The following is a 23,530-nucleotide window of genomic DNA, read 5'->3' as shown; positions in this document are numbered from 1 at the left end:
TCTGAAGCGAGATCCGTGATCACAGACAGTTTGCAAACCAACTACTCTACTAATTGGACCTAGCTGCACTGTACTTGAGAGCTGGGACACCAGATGTTGTAGCCAGTGGTGCTCAGCCAGTATGTTCGGGACAAAAGATCGGTCCATTCTCACTCAATTACCCAAGCTCGATTTAATGAAAGGATGTAAACCAGGCAAAAAGTGAAAGAAAATTTAAAGAATGGACAAAATAAAATCGGAAGAACAACAAAAAACATCATAATCTATTCAAGCAGAATCAACGTGGCTTCATAAAAGGAAAATTATTTTCTAGAATTATTTGGAGGAGGTGTTGACCAGAGTGGTTAGAGGCGAATCAATAGATAGCTTGTATTTGTGTTATGGACTAAGTGCCCTCTTCTAGATCATTTATGTATATTACAAACAATAGTGGCCCCAGCACTGATCCCTGTGGCACACCACTGGGCACCTTTCTCCTTTCAACTACTACTCTCTGTCTCCTGTTGCTCAACCAGTTCTTTATCCACCCAGCTAGAACACCCTGCACACCACGTAACTTCACTTTCTCCATTAGTCGACCATGGGGAACCTTATCAAACACCTTACTAAAGTCCATGTATATGACACCAACAGCCCTTCCTTCATCCATCAACTTGGTCACTTCCTTGAAAACTCTATTAAGTTGGTAAGGCACGATCTCCCCCACACAAAACCATGTTGCGTATCACTGATAAGCTCATTATTTTCTAAATATAAATAGATCCTATCCACTAGTTAGTAAATCTATTCATTATGGCAGTGATTGAGATGGATTGGGAAATTAAATTGAGAGTTTGGTAGGTGAGCTATTGTAAACATGCTGTAAAAACATTCTCAATTAATGTACATTTCCTTCAAGAATGAACTAGTGCAGGCATACAAATTTAACTCTGTCAGTTTAGGGGAATGTTAGTCCAAGTGAAGCTTGGTATTCTAAAACCAACCCAGCGCGTTTTGTTATGACGCACATTTTGTCAATGCAGGTTCACCGTAATGCTATTGACAAACCGGGGATGTTGTTACTACAGCATGAACGTTTGAAATGTGTCTTGGTTGTAATATTATTATAGTGCCAACACTTTTTAACCGCTAGTTTCTAAAGCACAATTTTTCCATAATGGCTTGCATAGAAATGCAACCATCGTATGAGAAGAACTGACTGCAAGGGATTTTAACGAGGTGGGCAAAATATTGTTGAAGTGGGAGAAAATTGGATTAAAGTAAACTGGCAAGAAACAGGAAAAATATTGTTATCTGTTTTTTTAAGTATATAGAGAAAGAGGAAAGTGAGAAGTTGACCAGTATATTTCAGTTTTCACAGCGAATGTGTAGAGGATTGTGGGGTGACAACTCTTTAATAAGATTGAGGGGGTAAAAGCAAATAATATTGAAGTAGTGGAGGCATGGAAAAACTTCTCATGAGATTAATAGCTGCCACCTCTTGGACCTGACTCCCAAGATATTGAATGCATCGGCTTTGAGCTTCCAGAATTCCTGGGATTCCAAAAAGTGTGCCTGTGGTTTGGAAGCTAACACAAGCAGCATTGCTATTTGAGCAGGCAGAATTGGACGCCAGTTAGCTTGGAGCTGATCGTCTGAACATTGCTGTAACCTGTTACTGCTGCCATAGTAAGAAATCTAATGAGACAAATCGACGTGGGGTGATGAAAAAGGAATTAGTTTGACAAAACCATTTGATTTTATTTTGAGAAGGAAACTAGCAATGTCGGGAAAAGAGCATATTTAGATTTTCAGAGAATGAACTGATGCCAGATGAGATGGTTGTACATGATGGGGGGTGGGGTGGGGGTAATACATTAATGAGCACGGATTGAGAACTGATGAATAAGCAGAAAGAATCGATGGATGATTTTCCGGACGGTAGTGGTGAATATTGATTATAAATCGGGATTTAGTTTGGGGATAGGAATCGGTAAGGATAATGCAGGGTGTGTTCCTGATGCCTCCAACAATCTCTACTGGACCCATAATCTTTCAGTAATGGATGAAGAAATCAAGTTTGATGACAGGTTCACAAGGAAGAACATAATAGCACAGAGATTTGAAGGAAGCTGACCCCTAAGTAGTGAGGAGGAGGTAGAGAAGAGACAGATTATAGGAACCTGCTGGATAGGTAGGGTTGTGATCATTATTAACATGGACTGGGTCAGAGGTAGAGTGTGAGACGAGGAGGGGGCAAAATTCCTTTTCACTCCCCCCACCCCCCCACCCAAATAACCTCAAACACTTGTAGGGCCATCTGCACATTGGCATAAAAAGCTCCCCTACATACATTTCCCAGAAATATGTTCCTCTTTAAAGCCTTTATACTATGGTACTGATGCTGGAGTAGTTGAAATCCCTTGATAGAGATACCCTTGTTATGTTTGCATGCCTTAGTGAATTGACTACATATCTGCTGACTGGATGTCTATAATACACTCCTAACAGTGTGACTGCCCCCTTATTCCCAAGTCCCATCTCTGAAGCCTCATTTGCTGAACCTTCGAAGGTATCATGCCTCCTTAAGTGCACTGACTGGCTCCCTAACTAATAATGCAACACCACCTCCATCTTTGCATCTTCCCTATCCTTCGTGAAGGTCCTATGCCCTGTGATGTTAAGTTGTCTGTCTTGTCCCTCCCCTGGCAAGAGCATCACAATTTCAATTTCATGTCATTCCATACCTTTCACTCATCGATGAAGCCTCTAATACTCCTGGCATTAAATTAGAGGCCACGCAGTTTTGCTGTACTTCCTTAAGATATCACGTAGCTGAACCCGTTCTGCCTTTGTTCCTTTTTCAAGTTGTGCTGTGTTGCTATTGATCTAATGCAGTGTTCCCTGCTACTGCCATATCGACTTAATGCAGTATTCCCTGCCCCTGCTGAACTGACTTAGCGCCTCCTATCAGGACTAACAATGATGTTCAGGTGCAGACCATCTGACTTAGAGAGCTCCCACCTTTCCTGGAAATAGTCCCAATGAAATCTCAAACCCTCCCTCCCATGCCAGTTCTTGAGCCAAGCATTCTTCCATATCCTCTAATGTCTGTGCTCACCAGCACATGAGACCAGAGGTAATGCTGAGATTATCTTGGAGATCTTACTGTGCTACCTCGCTCCCTGAATTCTTGATGCAAGATACTCATCCTTCATTCTGCCTGTATCAATGGTACCAATTTGTACCAAACCCTCTGTCTCTCAACTCTCCCTGTTTGGGATGTCCTGCAGCTTCTCAGTGACATTCCTGACCCCAGCACGAGAGGCGCACCACCATCCAGGACTTCCGTCTGCAGCTGCAGAAACACATTTCCTCCTGTCCTGCCTGAAACCTAACTCTGACTTGCACTCCCTTCAGAAGGGAGCCGCAGCTTCAGAACAGCAAGCTGATGTATGAGCAGGAGCACAGGGGACTGCCGGCTCCTCATTGACTGCCTGGTGATTCCCTCCTTCAGTGCCTTCAGCTGTGGTGTGACCGTTCTGAATGTGCCTCCGCCTCGCGATTGTGCCGCTGTGTCTGCAGCCGCTGCTCAAGTTCTGAAACCCAGTGCTCATGTTGGTGCTGTGTGCCCTCCTTTTCTATTTTAAGCTTGTACTTCCAAACTCCAGTGAAAAGAAGGCCAGGTCGTCCAACCTGTCACAGAGATGTACAGCACGGAAACAGACCCTTCGGTCCAGCTCGTCCCTGCAGTATTGGAGGCTGAGGGATGGCCTTACAGAGGTTTATAACATCATGGATAGGATGAATAGGCTGGGGTTGGGGAGTCCAGAACTAGAGGGCATAGGTTTAGGGTGAGAGGGGAAAGATATAAAAGACACCCTAGGGGCAACTTTTTCATGCAGAGGGTGGTACGTGTATGGAATGAGCTGCCAGAGGAAGTGGTGGAGGCTGGTACAATTGCAACATTTAAGAGGCATTTGGATGGGTATATGAATAGGAAGGGTTTGGAGGGATATGGGCCGGGTGCTGGCAGGTGGGACTAGATTGGGTTGGGATATCTGGTCGGCACGGACGGGTTGGACCGGAGGGTCTGTTTCCGTGCTGTACATCTCTGTGACTCTGTATGCAGCTTAGCTGAAAAAGCTAAGTAAGTAAGTGGTCTGAAACCATCAGGGGTCTCTGGAGATGCTGGCTAAGGGTCCTCTGATTTCCAGTGTGCTAGCATTTTGCACACAGATCATAATCGAAATCTAAAGGAGCTTCATTTCCACATCTTCCCCCACTTCTGCTCCCCAGCCCCCCCGTCATAAGTTTGGTGATGAGGGTTTGAAGGAATATGGGTTTAATACAAGTGAATAGAGTTAAAATTCAGACTGACCTTGATTAAATTGAATGACCACAAAGAAAGTGGGCAGAATGACAATAGCTATTTAGATCTGTTCCTGATCTCAGATAGGCCCACACTGCAGGTGGAACTGTGACCAGCAGAAACACTGAAACATCATCAACCCGGGAGTATTTCATGTAACCTTATTCAACTCCATTTGACATTAACTTGCAAGTTTATGTGGAATAAACTCTGGCATTAATATCTGGACTAGCTGAAAAACCACTGATGTTGCTTTGGTGTCGAGCGTACTGGCGCAGCCAGCGGCTGGTGTTGACAGCTTTGTTCTGGTTTCTTTACAGATATGCGCAGGGATGTCCAGGATATTTTCCGCTTGACTCCTCATGAAAAGCAGGTTATGATGTTCAGCGCCACCTTAAGCAAGGAGATCCGTCCCGTCTGTCGCAAGTTCATGCAGGATGTAATTATTCATCTTTCTTACCACTACCCCACCAGTTTTTGATGAGCCACCATCAAGGGTGCTTGCATTCCTAAGAGTGAAGCCTACCCCAGTCTGGAATGGAATGGAACGGCACACTGCTCCTCTGGAAGCTCATCACCACACGGTTGTAACCTTTGCAAGATGCAGTTTTCACCAGCTAGTTGTGGTTAGTGCAGTTTAGACCACAGAGCCATAGGTAGTGACAACTTTTACCCCATCCCAGCTCCAGAGATACTCACGATAGATCAGATCAGAAGCAGTAGACTCGATCCTGTTCGGGTCAGTGTTAATAATGAGCGCAGTTAGATTCAGAACCAACCCACAGAGCTACAGTAAAGCCAGACCTCCCACAACTTTCTAAAGCAGTTAGTTGCGTTTTCCGGAAGATCAACGGTTTCGGGTGTAGGCAGGCAAGGCCGTCACGTTAGCCCACTTCTGATAAACATCTACATTCTGCTGCCTCTGTTGTGTTCCCCAAAACGCGGTCTAGCTGAGAATTGAGCATTCTAGCACAGCACATCCCTCCCGCTGTACTTAGTCAGCTCCTAGCTACATTGCCCAGAAGATTGCGTTCCTGATCGTGAAGAATGATGTAGTTTAGCGCCTTAGCACAGTGTCCGATTATCTGCGATCTCCAGAAGACCAGCGTGTTCAGGGTGAAGCAATTAAAGAATTTGTCAAATTCCTGGTTTTAAACGATCCTCTGAGGAGAGATGTAGTGTTAGTCCCTTCAGAGGTGATCCCTGCTGTCGTCGAATGGAAGAAGATATCCCCATATCGCTAGGGTGCAAGCGGTGGTCAACGCAAGCAGTAAGCGCTTGTGGTTAATCACGTTATCTATCCAATGGACTGGTTCACACTTTGTGCTGCTGACCTTGAGACCTGCAACGGTCAGGGATGGCTGCGAGAGGACTCCATCTTCAACCCAGCTTTACAAAGTTCCATTTCTTACTGAGGAATGGTTTGTATACAGCAGACTAAACAAGGTGACTGTCGGCTATTGGCAGACTCCCTGCAAGCATTTTGAAACCACAGAGCAGCTCAATGCTGCTGAGAGCCAGAACTGGCTGTTTGGCAGGCTGCCCATGGCGGTGCATGGTAGTTGTGGGTGTTTGTGAGTGTGCGTGGTATTTACGGTATGGGAGCCTGAACTTTGTGCCGATGGTTTTATATGAGCTCCATTTCAGTTTGTTTGGTACTTGTGGATCAGTGAACCAGGATTCTAGCTACATTGGTGGCATAGTACTCTTGTTTTAACTAGTTATCTGTGGTAAGACAGCATCTATTGCCCATTTGTGATTCCCTATGGTTACAGCCAAATTAAACTCCAGAGCAGTTAAGAGTCAATGATGTTGGTGTGAAATCAGAGTCGTGTATAGGCCAGACTTGATGTATGCACGACCTTAGTTTATCTGTAGAGTCTAACAGCAGCAGTCTGTCAGCTTTATTGTTAATTTTGCTGATGGATTTGTTTTGGGGGGGGGGGGGGGGGGGGTTGCAGGTTTTGGAGTTGCCTCATTCTAAAGCTGTTAGTGTGTTTGAAAGGTCACTCTATTCAAGCACATCTTTGGCTAACTGGTCCAGGGACTTAACCATTTACAGTGCCTAGAAAAGAATCTGCTTTCCTTGGCTGACTTGTGGCTGTGGTGGAATATGTTGTATTTAGTCTAGACCCCTCCATGCACCATGTCCAGTAATAAAACGATCCAGCCCAGAAGAAGAGCTGTCAGCCCAGTGTGCCTGTCCCAGTTTGTGGTAATTAGTCCCATATCCTTACTGTGTCATTCCTTCTCAGTCTGCTTGTGTTAGCCTTCCAGATCATCAGAACTTCCTACTCTCCTCACCACACCTCTGGCTCTTTTGCCAATCCCTGTAAATTTGTCCTTGCACAATTCAGATACAGTTCTTCTTATTTAATCTTTTAAAAACTGTTAAGTATTTATTGCTGATTTAACCTCCTGTTCTGTGGCTTAAGGAAGAGCAGCCCCAGCTCCTTGAGACTTTACTAGAATGAGGCCCTTGTCTCTGGGATAGTTTCAGTAAATCTCTGTAACACTTCAGAGGTTTTGGTATTGTTGACAGTAATGCTCACACGCCAACAATGTTTAACAAAATAAGTTGTCACAACTGTGGCCTGGCTATAACTTACCATAATATCCCTGATTTTAATAAAGCCCACTTCCTGTCTCTCTTTCCCATTTGGAATTGTTCTCACCACAAAAATATCACCTCACCTTTGAATACATTTCACCTGCTGTGGTTTTGATAATTTTATCTATCTATCTGCTCCCTCTGCAACTTGTTATAATCTTTATCACTGTTCTTCTTGAGTGTTTTCATTTTAAATTACTATGGTGCCCATTCTGGTCTTGGATGAGTGTGCTGGTACTCCTGGGGTCCAGTTCCTGGTACATTTGCTCGCCTGTCTCGCTCTCTCGCTCGCTCTCGCTCTCTCGCTCTCACTCTCGCTCTCTCTCAGGTAGCTGTCATTGTGTGAACCTGACTATTACTGTAGGGCTGTTGGATGATTGTGGCTCACGGAGAAATCTCGCTCCCGAACCTTGTAGCAGTGTTGAATTCTTGTTTGATTGTTGACTGACAGTGCAGCAGCTGATCATAAACTGAATCACGTGAAGCTGCTTCTCAAACCTGTTGCCTTCGTGTTACAGCAGGCCATTGAGAACTTGGCTCTTGAGCTGTTAGTGTATTGTACTTGATTTAAACGGGCTATATTCCGCAGTGTTGGTTGAAGGCTGTTGTTAAGTTATGGTTGTGCAGAAAATATTACTTCAGCTGCTCCCACAAGTACCAAACAATACTGTACTTACGTTGTGACAGAATTAAATTAACCTACCTTTAAAAGCCTGGGGGGGTGGGTGGGAAACGGCGCGGTGGTTGGGATGTCCATCCATGGCAGTGGGGGGGAGGGAGGGGGATTACCTGAACCATCCAAAGGCAGCAGGCCTTTAGCCCTGGGGAGCCAGGGTTTGAGTGGTTTAGCTGGGCCAGTATTGCCCAGTGTGTGGGGATTCAACTCTGTAACTGCTGCCTATCCAAGTGCTCACCATACTGTGGCTTCTCAGGGGTGGTCATTGATGTTAAAGTTCATGGTCGTGCACTGTTGGATCTACTTAAAGCCTGTTGTACTGAAGGCACTTTGGAATGCTAGAGAGTGCATAGAATCATTGGCAGTTTCAGGATCAGAGTTACTTTCAGTTGAGGACTACTGTAGGGGAAAGACAGATAACATAAAACAATGCTGGCTCTTTTTAAAAAAAATTCTTCCCTTATAACCTTTTTAAGTCTCTAGTTAAACTTTTCAGTCCCTTTAGAGGCACGTGGCTCTAGTTTCCAATGGTCTGCTGATTGTATGGTTATTGGAAGCCCCAAGTGCCGGTGTAATTGTGTGTGTGTGAAGCACATTGCAGGGTTAGCTGTAAATAAGTACTTGAGAGCGGAGCCAGTTAATTTCAGGCCAAGTGTTGAATCCCTCAAAGTGCATCCCCAGTTTACAGCACTTAGTTAGTCACACAACCAAGGGAGACTTGCAGAGGAATCAGACGTGCAGCCAGCACACTGAGTTTTGGAGTCAGTTGCCCATACTGGTGATGGCCTGAAATTATTTCACTATTTCGCTGCCCTGGGTCTCCCTGCCTTGCACTGTCTGTGGTCCAAGTGGTTTGTTTTGATCCCATGTCTGGAGTAGTTTGCAGTGTTGCCAAGCTAGTGAGGACAGTTTCACACTGATTTAACTTGTTTGTAGAACGTCAGTTGAAAAGATCTAGTTGCTTAATGAAGGTAGATAGAAATTTCTGAATCTGCTGAGTTGATGTCTGAAATTGTCCCACCAAAAGGGCTCGTGTTATCCAGAAAGTTATTGCTGCCCATTTATGCCTCCTGGAATGAAATGTTTGTTGAGGGTAGTGTTGGTTGAAGAGTTGTTTGCGTAAGCATCTGTAGTACTTATAGAAGGCGTGTGAAACTTCTGCAGTACTTTAGCCAGCCAGCATCTTGAGTGCAGTATCTGGTCAGTTACAGAAGGGAGAGCTTTGACTGTGAATCAGTTAGAATAGTCTAAACAGCGTGCACTTCACTTGTTAGCTCAGGGTAAACGGCAGGGGGGTTGCTGGATAGAGAGACAGAAATGCACGCTTGTGCCTAATACCTGGACGTTGTTGATATGAACAGTAATGACCTCACTGAAAGGGTTGCCACGCTGAGGCTGAGGCCGGAATCCGTGCAGAAGCAGTGAAGTACTGTGGGTGGTGGGTTAGTTCCCAGCTGGGCTGACAGCTCTCCATGATCCATATTGGTAAATGGTCCCGAAAAGCACTGCAGGTGATTGCTGAAATGTCACCCCTTTCTGGTTTTTCTCTCTCGTTTAGCCCATGGAGGTCTTTGTTGATGATGAGACTAAGCTGACTCTCCATGGACTGCAGCAATACTATGTTAAACTAAAGGACAATGAGAAGAATCGCAAGCTGTTTGATTTACTTGACGTCCTGGAGTTTAATCAGGTGAGCCACTCTTGAATGAGAATCTGGTGGAGGTTTGAGCTTTGTGCAGAGTTACAGGTAATGTTTAACCTTTACCAGGTTTGCAGTCCCATCACTTTAAAGGCAGTGGCTTCTGTTTTCAAATAGCCAAGGCCAGTAGGTACGACCTCTGAACTTGAGGTGGCTGCTAAGGGGGCAGAGTTGTGAGAGGTCAACAGACATGCCATAATTGTCTTAGGGCCAGCCTCAGTATAGGAAACAGTAGGCCATTCAACCCCTTGAACCTGTTCAGCAATGGTTAGACTACATCATAACCATTGATCCCTGACCTGACACACAACTGTCAGTGAATCTCTGCCACAATACTTATCTCTGGGAGTGGCACTCCCCACTTTCATTCCCACGTGAGAAACTGTTTGCCAGTATTGTCGTTAGGTGGACAAGCTCAGATCTCCCCATTCTCCCACCAGAGGAAACCATTTCCATAATCCAGCTGGTAAAACTTTGAACCTTTCAAATGATACCATTCGTTTAAGATTGTTCAATCATGGTTTAAGTAACCTCCAAAATACACGATGCTCCAAATGTTTTGCTCATCTAGATCTCTTAAATCCTTGCATTTTTAACTTTGAAAGTGTAGGTGATGTTTGTTCTGTAAGTGTATATGGTCATTCCTACACCATATTTGTTAAGATTCTTTGCCCCTTGACTGACCAGTCTTGGTGATATTTGAAAGCTTTTCTATTGGGATAGTTAATCCAAGCCCAAATTGTTCATACACATTGAATGTCAGTGCTCCCAGCAGTGACCCTTCTGCCTCCCTTTGCTCTCCCCTCCTTATTTGAACAGCTCCCATTAGTCTGCTTTTAGCTAATTTACCATCCAACAGCCATTGGCCCCTGACTCCACATACACAGAACCATGCCACAAGGTTACTGTGTGGTCAGTACTTTCCCAAATCCTGTTCCTGCTTTAACAGACTCCGAGCAATGACATTTACCTTTCATGGATAATGCCTGCTCCCCGGCCCATCGACGTGGGTGGTGGTACAAGGCAACATGACCAGACCTTGTTGTGTTTGGAGCAGATTGGGAAGCCCCTCAGTGTATTTTAGTCCGGATGACCCACATACCACCACATCAACCATATGGAGGCTGCGATAAAACAAAGTGCTGGAGAAACTCAGTGGATGTGGAAAAAGAAACATCATGAACGTTTTAAGTGTGGAATAACTGTTCAGCTGAAGAGTCACATTGGAGTCAGCATGGACTCTGTTTCTCTTACCAGAGTTCATGCTGAGCTGAAAATGTGTTGCTGGAAAAGCGCAGCAGGTCAGGATTCCTGAAGAAGAGCTTATGACCGAAACATCAATTCTCCTGCTCCTTGGATGCTGCCTGACCTGCTGCGCTTTTCCAACAACACATTTTCAGCTCTGATCTCCAGCATCTGCAGACCTCACTTTCTCCTCGAAGAGTTCATGCTGAGTCCGGTTTGACTCTTCAGTTGGAAGGTTCCAGATTCAAAGCATTAACGTTTCTGTGCCCACAGACCCATTGAGTTTCTCCAGCATTTTGTACTTATTTCAGATGTCCAGCATCTGCAGTATATTGCTTTTTTATTTCATAGACCCGACAGTGTGGAAGCAGGTCATTTAACCCATTGAGTGCACACTGACCCTCCAAACAGTAGCCTACCCAGACCCACCCAATCCCTGTAGTGCTGCATTTCCTATGGCTAATGCACTAACCTGCACATCTTAGGACTGTGGGATGAAACCAGAGCACCTGTAGGAAACCCACGCAGACACGGGGAGAATGTGCAAATTCCCCACACAGCCCCCTGAGGCTGGCATCAAACCTGGTGTTGTGTGGCAGCTGTGCTAACTGCTGAGCCACTGTGCTGCCCTGTTGCACCCTTTCTGAAGGGTAAATATATCCTTCCTTGGGTATGGAGACCAAAGCTGTGTGCAATCTCTAGTTAGGGATGTGGTAACTGGCACTTGGGAACCATTGCAAAATCTTGTTTCCATGTTTGAAGAAAACATTCAAGGGGTAGAAAAATCAGTCAACTTTACAACGTGAGTCTGACATTGATAGTAATGGAAAACATGAAGATTTATTCTTAGATTTCACAGTGTGGAAGCAGTCCTTGTAATCCGCCGTTTCCCTAGTTAATCCACCTCACCTGCACAATAGGGACAATTTACCCTGGTCAATCACCTAACCTGCACATCTTTGGATTGTGGGAGGAAACTGGAGCACCCAGAGGAAACCCACACAGACAGTCACCTGAGGCTGGAATCGAACCCAGGTCCCTGGTACTGAGGCAGCAGTGCACAGAGCCACCGTGCTACCTCGGGAAGTAGGGGTTTGGGCTTGGGGCTGTCTGATCAATAAGTAACCCCCCTCCCCCCGGCAGTCTCCCAAGGCTGACATGTGCCTTTCATGGTGGTGTGCCTTCTGTATTCCAGGTGGTGATCTTTGTGAAGTCAGTACAGCGCTGTGTGGCACTTGCCCAACTACTGGTGGAGCAGAACTTCCCAGCTATCGCTATCCATCGAGGCATGGCACAGGAAGAAAGGTATCACTGGCATTGTTTCAAAACTCCCTTGATCCTAACACACGATTCTGGTGGTGTTTTCATATAATATTTGTCAAATCAATGTGCTTTTAAGGAAGCTTTTTTCCACCCCTTCCTCCACCTTTCGCTCTTAGGCTGTCTCGTTATCAGCAGTTCAAAGATTTTCAGAGACGTATCTTGGTTGCAACCAATCTGTTTGGTCGAGGTATGGACATTGAGCGAGTGAATATTGTTTTCAACTATGACATGCCTGAGGACTCTGACACGTACCTGCACAGGGTGAGATTGCTCTTCAGTAAAATTCTTGGGTTACTTACCAGTTCCTGATTGTAAATCTATTCGAACTTGTTGAATGCTGACGGAACAGATAGTGTGGACCTAAACCCTGTATGTTCTCTTACTCCATTGCACTCAGCCCCAGCTTTCTCCCACTTATTAACTATACTGTATTAGAGGGAAGGGATGATTGGCTAATGGGTTCTGGTGGAGGTGTTAGTGTGGCTGATGCACCCATTAATGGTTGACCATTAACCTCCTGATATTTTCAGGAATAAGAGAATATGAACTGTAGGTTTCTCAGTTTGGGAGAGCACAAGAATGTTAATAAAACAGAAAATGCTAGAGAGACTCAGCAGGTCTTCAGCATCTGTGGAGAGAAAAACAGTTCAGTCCAGTGAGTTGAGAGGGAGAATTAATGTTCTGTGCAGAAGGACTCATTGAGGGGACATCCAGTTTAATCTGGGTTTCTCCTCACTGGACAGTCGCACTTTACAGCAGCTCTACAAACGAAAACCAGGAGCTGTCAGCACTGCCTGGGAAGTGGATATCTGGGAACGCTACTTCTAGGGTCCACAGGTTTGATATTCTGGGAAGTGTCAGCAGAAATTCCATCGTTCTGTTAAATCCCTGCGTGTACAGGGGAGCGCTGTTTTGACTTTTGTGTCTTAGTTGGTAATGTGTGTTTAAACCTGCCAAGTTACTTTAGACTTCAGACCAGATTCATAATACCTTGTGTCTCCTTTCTGCTAATAGGTTGCTCGTGCTGGTAGGTTTGGGACGAAAGGATTAGCAATTACCTTTGTGTCCGATGAAACAGACGCGAAAGTACTAAACGATGTTCAGGATCGATTTGAGGTCAATGTTGCAGAACTGCCGGATGAAATTGACATTTCCACCTACAGTACGTACCAAGCGTTGAGTTTTCTCATGATGGCAGTACACTTTTCCTTTCGAACACAACACTCTCCTCCAGGGTGCATGGTGGAGGGTGTGCGTATGTGTGAGGTGGTGATTGGATAACTGGGGTGATGGAGCTGGAAGGGATGTAACAAGGTGAAACAATTTTGAAACCTGGTGATGTGGAATAATTGAGCACCCTTTTGCTAATGGAGCTGGGGAGCAGGCAAAGCTAGCAGTGGAATAAAACTGTTAGTTTTTAAATATTTGTTAAATTGAGAAATGGAATCAATTTCCTTTATCGTGGCTAATTTGTTTCAGTGAAAATCTAATCTCGTTATGAGTTGTTTTCTTCCCAAAGATGAACAGTGTTCAGGGAGGTACCCTTGAATAAAGAGGGGAAGATCCTGCCTGTTTCTAATGTCTGCCTTGACCTCTGTACTCCAGGCCAATAGGAGTGATTCACAGGAGCAGATGCTGTTAATAATACGGGGAAGAACAGCCAAAACAGTGATCACATAGTGACCGGACTCTGATCTGATGTTGGGCTGAGTGTTACAATATTAGTCACATGTCCCTGAGCTGGCTGGCAGCACAATGGCTGGATCTTACATCTGATTCACAGACACAATTAATACCTTCTTTCAAACTGAATCATCAATCTGTAAATGTGCTTGGTGTAGGCTTCTTTAATCAGTGGTGCCATTGTACTAATGACTGATCTCTCGCCCCCTGTTTCTCTCTCCCTTCCTTTGCTGACGAGTAACATACAGTACAGAATCAGACCGTTCGGCCCAACCCGTCCGTGCTGACCAGGTTTCTCGTTTTCCGGTATTTGACCCATTATCCCAGTAAACCTTTCCTGGTTGTGTAGTTGTCCAAATGTCTTCCCTGTTTGTAATTGTATTCGCCTGTACCACTTCCCTTGGCTGTTTGTCTCATATATGCGTCACTCTGTGTATGGAAAAGGTTGCCCCAGGTCCCTTTTAAATCGTCCCTCCCCCCGCCCCACCTTAAATCAATGCCCTTTGTCATCGACTCCCTACAGTGTGGAAACATGCCATTTGGCCCATCAAGTCCACACTGACCCTTTGAAGAGCATCCCATTAGACACACCCCTATCCCACGCCTGTAACCTTACATTTCCCGTAACTAATCTTTTATTTCACGTGCTGCCTTAGTTTTGAACTCTCCTTCCCGTGAGGAGACAATTGTTGCTGTTTGCCTTACCTATGCCTCTCATGACTTTATAACCTTCTGTAAGGTCACCCCTCAGCTGCCTCCTCTACAGGGAAACAAACTGATCCTTGTGGCTAACTGCTGGTCACAGACTTCCAGCCCGAACAACAACCCTCTACCACCAACCTGTTTTCTCCCATCAAGCTAATTTTGTATCCAGTTGGCTGGCTGTCCCTGGATTGCATGTGATCCACCCTTCCTTACCAGTTGTCTTTTTAGTTTCCTGGGGTGTTTTGGTATCAGTTACTTGGATCGGTTTTTGATCTGTGCTCTTGTTTGCCTGTGTGAAGGACAGATACCTGATGATTTCTTCTCGAAGGAAGGTTTACCTCACTCACTCTCCTTTTTATAGACCTGTAAAACCAGTTTATACATTCTGACTCTTCTGGCCAGTTTACTCATTTAATTTTTCCCCTTTTGGTGTTTTGTTAGTTTCTAAAACTCCAATCTTTTGGCTTACTACGCTTTGCAAATAACCTTTTAAAACTTTTCTAATCGATGTGTTGAACAGCTTGAACCCAGCCCTCCTGACCCTGGGATAGGGACACTTGCCCTTTCATAAAGCCCATTCTAATCTTGTGCTGCGCTTAACCCCCTGAGTAAGCAATGGGTGTGTGTTTCTTGGTGAGTTTAACCCCCTGAGTAAGCAATGGGTGTGTGTTTCTTAGTGAGGTTCTTCAGTTACATTTTTGAATATTTAACGTATTTCCATTGAGGCCGCCTTCAGTTTCCTGATGAAGGGCTTATGCCCAAAACGTCGACACTCCTGCTCCTGAGATGCTGTCTGACCGGAGGTGGTTTCTCCAGCACCACACTATTTCCAGCAGCATCTGCACCCCTCACTTTCTGCACATCTTTCCACTGAGTCCACTACCAGCCTTTTTTGTGCCTATTTGCCAAATGGGCTTTCGCCAGCTCTCCCCACATTGTTAGATAATTGGCTTCACTTAAATCTAACTTCCTTCTTTTGGGGTCAGGTTTATAAACTCTTAAATTTGAGTATGAAATTCAATTGCAGTAGATGAGGTTACTCGTTAACTCTGAGTTGTAAAATACCAGATTTAAAATCACTTTATCCTTAATTACACTGCAGTTTTTGGCAAAATCTGTTACAGAAGAATTCTCCAAACTTATCTTTTGATTACTATTAGCAGTTGGTTCTGTCGGGTCCATATAAAGATTTCAGTCTACCACAACGGTTACATTGCCTTTGTTAGAAGCTCCGATTCCAGCTCTTGTCAATAACATAATTGTTGCTCGGTGCATCTGTAAACTGCTTTCACCTTGTAGTTCCTGATCCCTGCTCAGTGATTCAGCGTTTACACCTAGTGGTGACGTTGCTGGTTAGGGAGGAAGCTTTTGTTCTGTCTGATGAAGCTGTAATCAAGAGTTCCAGCTGTCCAGTTTGTTTTTAAGTTATCGAAGTACATGTTACTGTTTCGCAAACCTTATTGAGGGAATGTACTAAACAGGTAGCAACACATTAACAGCTTCACCTGAGTTTGCTGGATTTGGAGAATAATTTGGATCTTCCCCTCTGTTTGATGAAATAGATCCTGACCAGGTCTGTTTTTTTTCCCCTTCTAGTTGAACAAAGCCGATAAAGCCAGCACTTGGTGAGGTTACAGAACTGTCCCACAGAAATTCACAGAAGTTCACAGATGGGCATCAGCGATGCCTTTTACCTACATAAGGGGGAGAGATGACTTTTAAAATTCCTTTTGTTGAAATGTTTTTAAAAATTGTTTCAATTTTGTGTGGAAGAAATGAAGCTTTTATAAAACATTGAATCTGTTTAAATTTGTTTGTACATTGCTTTTCCTGCCTGTCTTTACCGAAAGGTGGTCTGTTGGTTAATAAATCTGTTTTCAAATACTCAAGTCCTGTGTGCTCCAGTGCACGTCCATGGTGATTTATGGAATTGTTGGGGGTCCTGAGTGCTTTGGAATCTTTATGTGGCATGAAGCTGTGTCCTGGAGTTTGTAGTTTCAGGTGATCTGGATGACCCTCTCCTTCCACATGTTGAATGTTGTGTTTTGCTGGTGTCACAGATGTAATGTGAAGAGAGTGGGGGCCATATTGTGCACACACTGGCAACAACCAGCTGCACTCCTCCAGCTCTCTCTCTATTTCTGTCTAAGGCCTGCCCAGCATCGGCCTCCAAGCCCCACGAGCATTTCGATGGAAATATGAGCCTGCCACCGTCAATGTCCACAAACACTTGTGACTTACTCCTCCGTGTGGCTGACATTTCAGCCACAGATGTCAAATACCTTCACTTCCAACCTGTCACCTGCCCATGTGTAGATGAAACCCTCTCATATCTTCATGTTTGTCTGCCAGAATCCTATCTGCAGCACGTCATATTCACTTAAACTCCATATGTACCTACATTAGCTCCAAATAAAACAATGCCCAAACTGAAACTTATTTTAGTGTGTACTATGTATGCGAAACTTGACAGAAAATCCATCAAGGTCCCATAAGATGGTATCAGCGTGGTGTGGCAGGACAAGGGAGCTCCAGCACCTGCAAACTCCCCTCTTGAGTCACTCGTCATCCTGACTTGAGATTGGAGAAGTGATGGCCAGCAGTATTGTCACTAACCTGGGTTTGTAGATAAGTCATGTTCTGGGGACCTGGAATTGAATCAAACCATAGCAAATACTAGAAATTGAATTCAATTTTTTAAATCTGGAATTAATCTACTAGCGATCATGAAACAATAGTCAATTACTGGTAATGTCCTACAGGGAGGGAAACCTGTCATCCTTACCTAGTCTGGCCTCCATGTGACTGTAGACCCACAGCAATGTGGTTGTCTCTCACACGGCCTGGCCAGCCACTCAGTTGTATCAAACACCATGAAGTCTCAACGTAGGAATGAAACTGGATGGACTAACTGGTTTCATTGACACAAGCAGCCCCCCTGTTCATCCTGCAGAGTTGTCCTTACGTCTGGGGCCATGGGGGAAGAGCAGTCTCACAAGACGGGCCAGGCAACAGCCTGATATCGTCAATGTTCCAAACAGCACCATCATCCCTACGAGCCAACTAGCAAGACAGACCCAGCAGACCTGGTGGCTCTGTGCTATACAGCCAGGAGGCAATTGCCCTGGGAGTCCTCAACATTTACTCTGGACCCCATGAAACCTCAGGTTAAACCTGAGCAAGCCGCCCCCTGCTGATTACCAGGGACCGTCCTCCCTTAGCTGGTGAACTGGTACTCTTCCACGTTGCACTCTTCCCTTGGAGGAAGAACAGTCACACAGGAAACAGACCCTTCGGTCCAACTAGTCCATGCTGACCATAATCCCAAACTATAAACTGGTCCCACCTGCCTGTACTTTGTCCTCCATCCACCATTCCCTTTGGAAATTCATTCTACACATGAACCACCGTGAAACAAAATCCCTCTTCTTTGAAAAAATTGCTCTCTTCCCACCTTAAAAATATTCCCCCTCATCTTGAAATCCCCCACCCTAGGCCATTCACCTTATCTATCCCGGGAGAAAGTGCAGATGCTGGAGATCAGAGCTGGAAAAGCCTTATCTAAAACCCTGATTATTTTATAACCATCTACAGGGTCACCTCTCAACCTGTTGTGCTTCAGTGACAATAAACCCCAGCCAATCCTCTTCTTAGAACTCAACCCCTCCATTCCAGAAACCTCCAGGTAACTCTCTTCTGAACCCTCTCCTATAACTGGGAGACCAGAACTGGACACAGTACTCTAGAAGAGACCTCACCAATGCCCTGGACTGCCTTAATCTCCCAACTCCTATCCTCAAAAGGGCTGAACAATGAAAGCAAGTATGCTAAATGCCTTCTTAACCACCCTATCTATATGTGATGCAAACTTCCAAGAATTATCGACCTAAACTCCTAGGTGTCTCTGTTCTACAATACCGTCTAAGGCTTCACTTTTCATCGTACAAGTCTTGCCTCGTTTTGTTCTAATACTTCACATATATAAATGACAAACAAAAGTGGACCCCATCGCTGATCCTTGAGGAAAATTGCTGATCCCAGGCTTCCAGTCTGAAAAACAACCCTCTGCCATCCCTTGGCCAAATTAAGCCAATTATGTATCTAATTGGCATGCTTGCCCTGAATCCTGTGTGGTCTAACTTTAATTAGTAAAGTCCAAGTAAACAAAGTGTACCGCTCTGTCCTCGTCAATCTTTGTTACTTCCTCTGAGTACTTTGAGACACGCTTCCCCTCACACAAACCCCCGCTGACAATCCTCTTCAAATGCATAGAAACCCTATCTTTCGGAATCACTTCCAACATCTGCACCACCACTGATGTCAGACTCTCAGGACTGTAGTTCCTAGGCTTCTCCTTGCATTCCTTCCTAAAGAAAGGCTAACATTAGCCGCTCTCCAGTCATTCAATACCTCACCTGTGTCTGTAGCTGATAGAAATATTTCCGAGGGGCCCACCGTTTCCTCTCTCGCTTTCCATAAATTCCTGGGAGACACGTGATCAGCTCTCAGAGGTTTACCGACTTATATTTTCTAAGACCTCCTGCACTTCCTCTTTTGTAATGCGAACTGGTTTTCAAAACATCAATATTTATTTCCCTGGGTTCTCTGGCCTCCATTTCTTTCTCCACAGAAAGAAACTGATGCAAAATATTCATTTAATATTCTCCCATTTCCTGGGGTGCAACACGAAGATGACCTCCTTGATCTTTAAGACACTGTACTCTCTCCAATGGCTATCTTGCTCTTAATGTACTTGTAGAATCTCTTTGGATTATCCTTAACCTTATTCAGTAAAGGTGCAAAATGTACTTTAGGTGGGGTTTTCAACAGCATTGGTTTAACAGCAGCACTACTGATCGAGTCCTGAAGGACATAGCTGTGTTAGTGGTAGTTGGTGAGGGAACCAACAAGAGGGAAAAACATACCAATCCTCATCCTTCCCAATCTGCCAGCTGCAGACACATCTGTCCATGACAGTATCAGTTAGAGTGACCACTGAACTGTCCTCGGGAAGATGGAGTCCCACCTTCACGCTGAGAGAATCCTCCATCATGTGTAGCACGATCACCGAGCTAAATGGGACAGGCTTCAAACAGATCTAGCATCCATGATGCACTGTGGACCGTGAACAGAAACAGAATTATACTCCAATCTGTAACCTAATGGCCTGGCGTATCCTCCACTCAAGGGATCAACTCTAATGGAGGATGCAGGAGGGCAAACCAATAGCCATGTTAGGCATTACCTGAAAATGGGATGTCAATTTGGTGAAGCCACAAACAGAACCCTTTGGATGGTGAGCAGGATAAGCAGTAATTTTCAGGCAGAGTTGAGAGATTTCAAATCCCACAGATCTAAGCTCTGCAGTCCTGCCACATCCAGTCACGAATGGTGGTGGACGATTAAACAACTCGCTGGAGGAGGAAGAGGAGGCTCCAAAATCTTCAACGATGGAAGAGCCAAACACATATACAAATACGTTGGGCAAACAGGCAGAAAACTAGCCACCAGGAAACATGAACACCAACTAGCCTCAAAACGACATGACCCTCTCTCACTAGTATCCTCGCATACGGATGAGGAAGGACACCACTTCGACTGGGACAACACATCCATCCGAGGACAAGCCAAACTGAGAATTCCTAGAAGCATGGCATTCCAACCGGAACTCTTATCAACAAACACATTGACTTGGACACCATTTACGACCCCTGGAGAAAAAGAACAGGAAATGACATCACCACAGGAAATGACATCACCGATCCAAGGAAACCCAAATATATAAATAGAGTTCAGGAAACACCAGCAGTGCTTTGTCCAGCGACTCACTGAAAATGTTACTCAGTATGGTGATGAAACGTCTGAAAAGGAACCTTCCAGCTCAGCGAGCTAACCTACATCTACATATTACTAGTCATTAGATTCTATCTACAGGTAAACTGTTAAATTAATTGAACTCTAAAAATTGAAGCTCTCACTCTCTCTCTCACACTGACATAACAGGAAAAAAACATGAATGGAAGGAAAACTGGGAAGATATTTCGAAAGTCTTTGTTCACAAGGTCTGTTTAGTTGGTTCTTGCTTGTCCTTTATCTCTTTTTCCAAACGTTCCCATTGGTTTTACACAAGGCCCAGGGTGGCTGTTTCATTTCTGAAAGATCTTTGACTTATCCAATTCAAAAACATCTAATTGCAGCAACAGCTGAAAGAAAAATCAGCTTTTTTTTTCATCAGGAGTAAAGTGGCTTACTGCAGAGAAACTGAGAGGGAAAATATTTTGTTCACTGCAGCCAAAGCTGTTCAGCTCCCCAACCAGCAGTCACAAATAATGACAGCGAGATAGTCCACAATCCAATCAGCTTCATTTGGAAATGATAACATGGTTCCAGTCCCTCCGTACATTACTGTTAGCCACAGCTACAAAAACAGGGCTCGTTAATAGGTATCAAATTCCTTGGTTTTAAAACAGGCAGTCATTCCTGAAATCCTGGAATTGCAAAATAGTTATTTCTTTTGAGATCACAGTTTTAAAATGTACAAGAAGTTTTAAAAATCAAGGTATTTATTGTTACGACACAGTTGTGAACCCTTCTGTTAATTAAACCAAAACTCCAGAAAAGGACACCGCATCTCAAAATCTGTTAAAATATGAGTGACAGAGAACTCCCAAATTCCACTATTTAAAGAAAAAATATCAATTTAGTCATTAACTCTAAAAGTGACCATTAAACAACAACTATTTACAACTCTCAGCCTCTTTTCTCTTAAAGGTTTGTTATCTACCTCCAAACTCTATAACAATACCCGGTTCCAATAAAAATCCGGACTAGAGTTACAGCAACTTAGTTTCAAATCCTCACAGTGGCTGTCACCTCTGGTGTCCTCCTTCCTTGTGGCTGACGATCACCCTGGGTCATCTCCGGCTGGGAAGATGTTTTATATGAGAAAGGGACCTTTGATAGAGAGTGTTTTGAATGGCAGTCACTCTCTGTCTAACTTTCAATCTGCCTGCCTGGTTACTTCCCCCAACATCAGATCGTCTCCTTGGTTCAATGTTGGCAAAACAATAAATTCAAAATTGATTGGGTTTTAGTATCCTGGAGCATAACTTAAACTGATTGATCAAATTTGAAATATTGTCAAAATAGCAACCAAAACTCAGGCATCTGTTTCACAGCCAAATATTACATATTTTCAATTTTCCAGTACACTCAGAGACTGCTAGTTAATCATATGACAGGTGCTTGTAAGCTCTCGGTGCTTAACAGCTTTCACTCTCTCTTAAAGGTACAGTACACGCCTTCAACTTCATAACATTATAATGTTTTCCTCACCATTTATTGGATGTAAGGAATATCAGATCAGCTATGATCCTATTGAATGCTCAATGGGCTAAATGACCTAGACCTTTTCCTGTTTATTATGGTCTTTACCCTCCCATCTACTTGTTGTCATCTATAAAGTTGATGATAATACAGTCACTTCCCTTATCCAGGTCATTAATTTATATTATAAATCATTGTGGCCCCAGCCCTGATCACTGTGCAACTCCAGCAGTCACAAGTTGCCATCCTGAAATTGCCCCCCTTCTCCCAACTTGCTGCCTTCTTTAGTTAGCTAATCCTTTATCCATGTTCATAGACCACACCCCACAGCATGGGCCTTTATCTTATTGAGTAGCTTATAGAATCATAGAATCATTTGTAGGCACTAGCTTATTGAACACATATATCACATCTACTGCTTCTCCATTATTTATTCTGCTCTGGACCTCCCCAAAAAATTGAAACAAATTTGTTAGACATGGTTTCCTTTTCATGAAACTGTTCTGACTGCTTGATCATATTCTGTATCTAAATGTTCTGCCATTATATTTTTATAATAGACTCCAACATTTTCTCAATGAAAGATGTTAAGCTGACTGACCAAAATCACCTGCTTTTCTCTCCCTCCCTTTTGTAAGGTGGTCAAATCTGAAACATGAATTCTGTTATCCTCTCCATAGATGCCGTCTGATTGGCTGAACACTTCCAGTATTCATTGTTTCTCATTTCAGATTCCCAGCAACTGGAGTATCTGCTTCATGTTGCTGGGAGGTTTGTGCTGTTGGAATCAATGAGCATGAAGCTGGGTAAATGCAGTGCCATGATCTACCTTGGTCATAACAGAACAGGTTGTAATTGGAATGGCCTCATGACTCAGGTTAGCAATGCTGCCACATTGCACCAGGAACCTGAGGGTGTAATTCCAGCCTCGGGCGACTATGTAGAGTTTGCACATTCTCTGCGTGGGGTTCCTCTGGGTGCTCTAGTTTCCTCACGAACTTGTGGAGGGTTGGTGGATGGGCCATGGTAAATTTGCCATCGTACACATGGAGATGAAGGTTTGATAGATTAGCCGTTGGAAATGCAGAGTTACAAAGATAGAGTAAGGTGTGAGTTGGATACTCTCTGAAGGGTTGGTATGACCTTGCTGGGTCTTATGGACAACTTCCAGACTATAAGGACTCTCTGATCCTGTGTCTTAGTACAGTCCTACAAGACTCCATCTGGACTGTTGGATGTAACTTTGGTCACTGTACCCAAGAAAGGGTCCACTTACCACAGAGGGGTTGCTGCAGAGCTTCAGTCGTCTACACCAGGCAAGGTAGGACTGTCCTGGTTGGGCAGATTGGTTCCACAAGGCCTATTTTCACTAGAGTTTCAAAGAAATATGATAGGATATAATCAAAATGTATTAAATTCTCACAGGGCAAGCCAGACTGGGTGCAGAGAGGAGTCTAGAATCAGGGGACACAGTATCAGGATATAGAGTGAAAAATTTAAGATGGAGATAAAAGATTTCCTCAGTAAAATGCTGGGGAACCTGTGAAATCCTGGACCACGGAAGGCTTGGAGATCAAATCGCTGAATATATCCAAGAAAGAGGTACGTTTTGAGATTTTAAAAGGCATCAGAGACAATAGAATATGCCACTGCCACAGCTGAGCAGCTGTGTTCATATTGACTGACAGAGTGAACATGAAGGAATGAATTAGTGATCCTAGTGTGTGTGAGGACCTCAATGGCTTCCTCCTGTTTCTATATACTACAGTGGAGAATGAATCAAAATGTTAGCATCTTCAAGTCAGAGAACAGGGAAAGCTGCAAATCAAGTCAGATAGTAAACACTGATCTCTAGAAAATAAAATTTATTTCATTCTTATAATTTTCCAAAATACATATTTTAAAATCCAC

At 44.1% G+C, this 23,530-nt stretch overlaps 1 protein-coding gene across 1 annotated transcript in view; it reads left to right on the top strand.

Annotated features, from left to right (window-relative positions):
* The window catches only part of LOC132835833 (ATP-dependent RNA helicase DDX39A-like), a 38,658-nt gene extending 22,476 nt beyond the window's left edge, over nucleotides 1-16,182 (top strand). Inside the window, exons 6-11 of the mRNA XM_060854929.1 lie at nucleotides 4,672-4,790; nucleotides 9,197-9,328; nucleotides 11,778-11,887; nucleotides 12,022-12,166; nucleotides 12,920-13,067; nucleotides 15,890-16,182. Of these exons, the coding sequence (XP_060710912.1) occupies nucleotides 4,672-4,790; nucleotides 9,197-9,328; nucleotides 11,778-11,887; nucleotides 12,022-12,166; nucleotides 12,920-13,067; nucleotides 15,890-15,906 (671 nt within the window). The 3' untranslated portion in view covers nucleotides 15,907-16,182. The remainder of the gene's footprint in view (nucleotides 1-4,671; nucleotides 4,791-9,196; nucleotides 9,329-11,777; nucleotides 11,888-12,021; nucleotides 12,167-12,919; nucleotides 13,068-15,889) is intronic.
* Nucleotides 16,183-23,530: the final 7,348 nt, after the last annotated feature.

The sequence above is a fragment of the Hemiscyllium ocellatum genome, chromosome 45 (assembly GCF_020745735.1).
Source record: "Hemiscyllium ocellatum isolate sHemOce1 chromosome 45, sHemOce1.pat.X.cur, whole genome shotgun sequence".
NCBI classification, from domain to species: domain Eukaryota; kingdom Metazoa; phylum Chordata; class Chondrichthyes; order Orectolobiformes; family Hemiscylliidae; genus Hemiscyllium; species Hemiscyllium ocellatum.
Note: the sequence above shows the minus strand (reverse complement) of the source record. Positions and strands in the feature narration are given on the sequence as shown.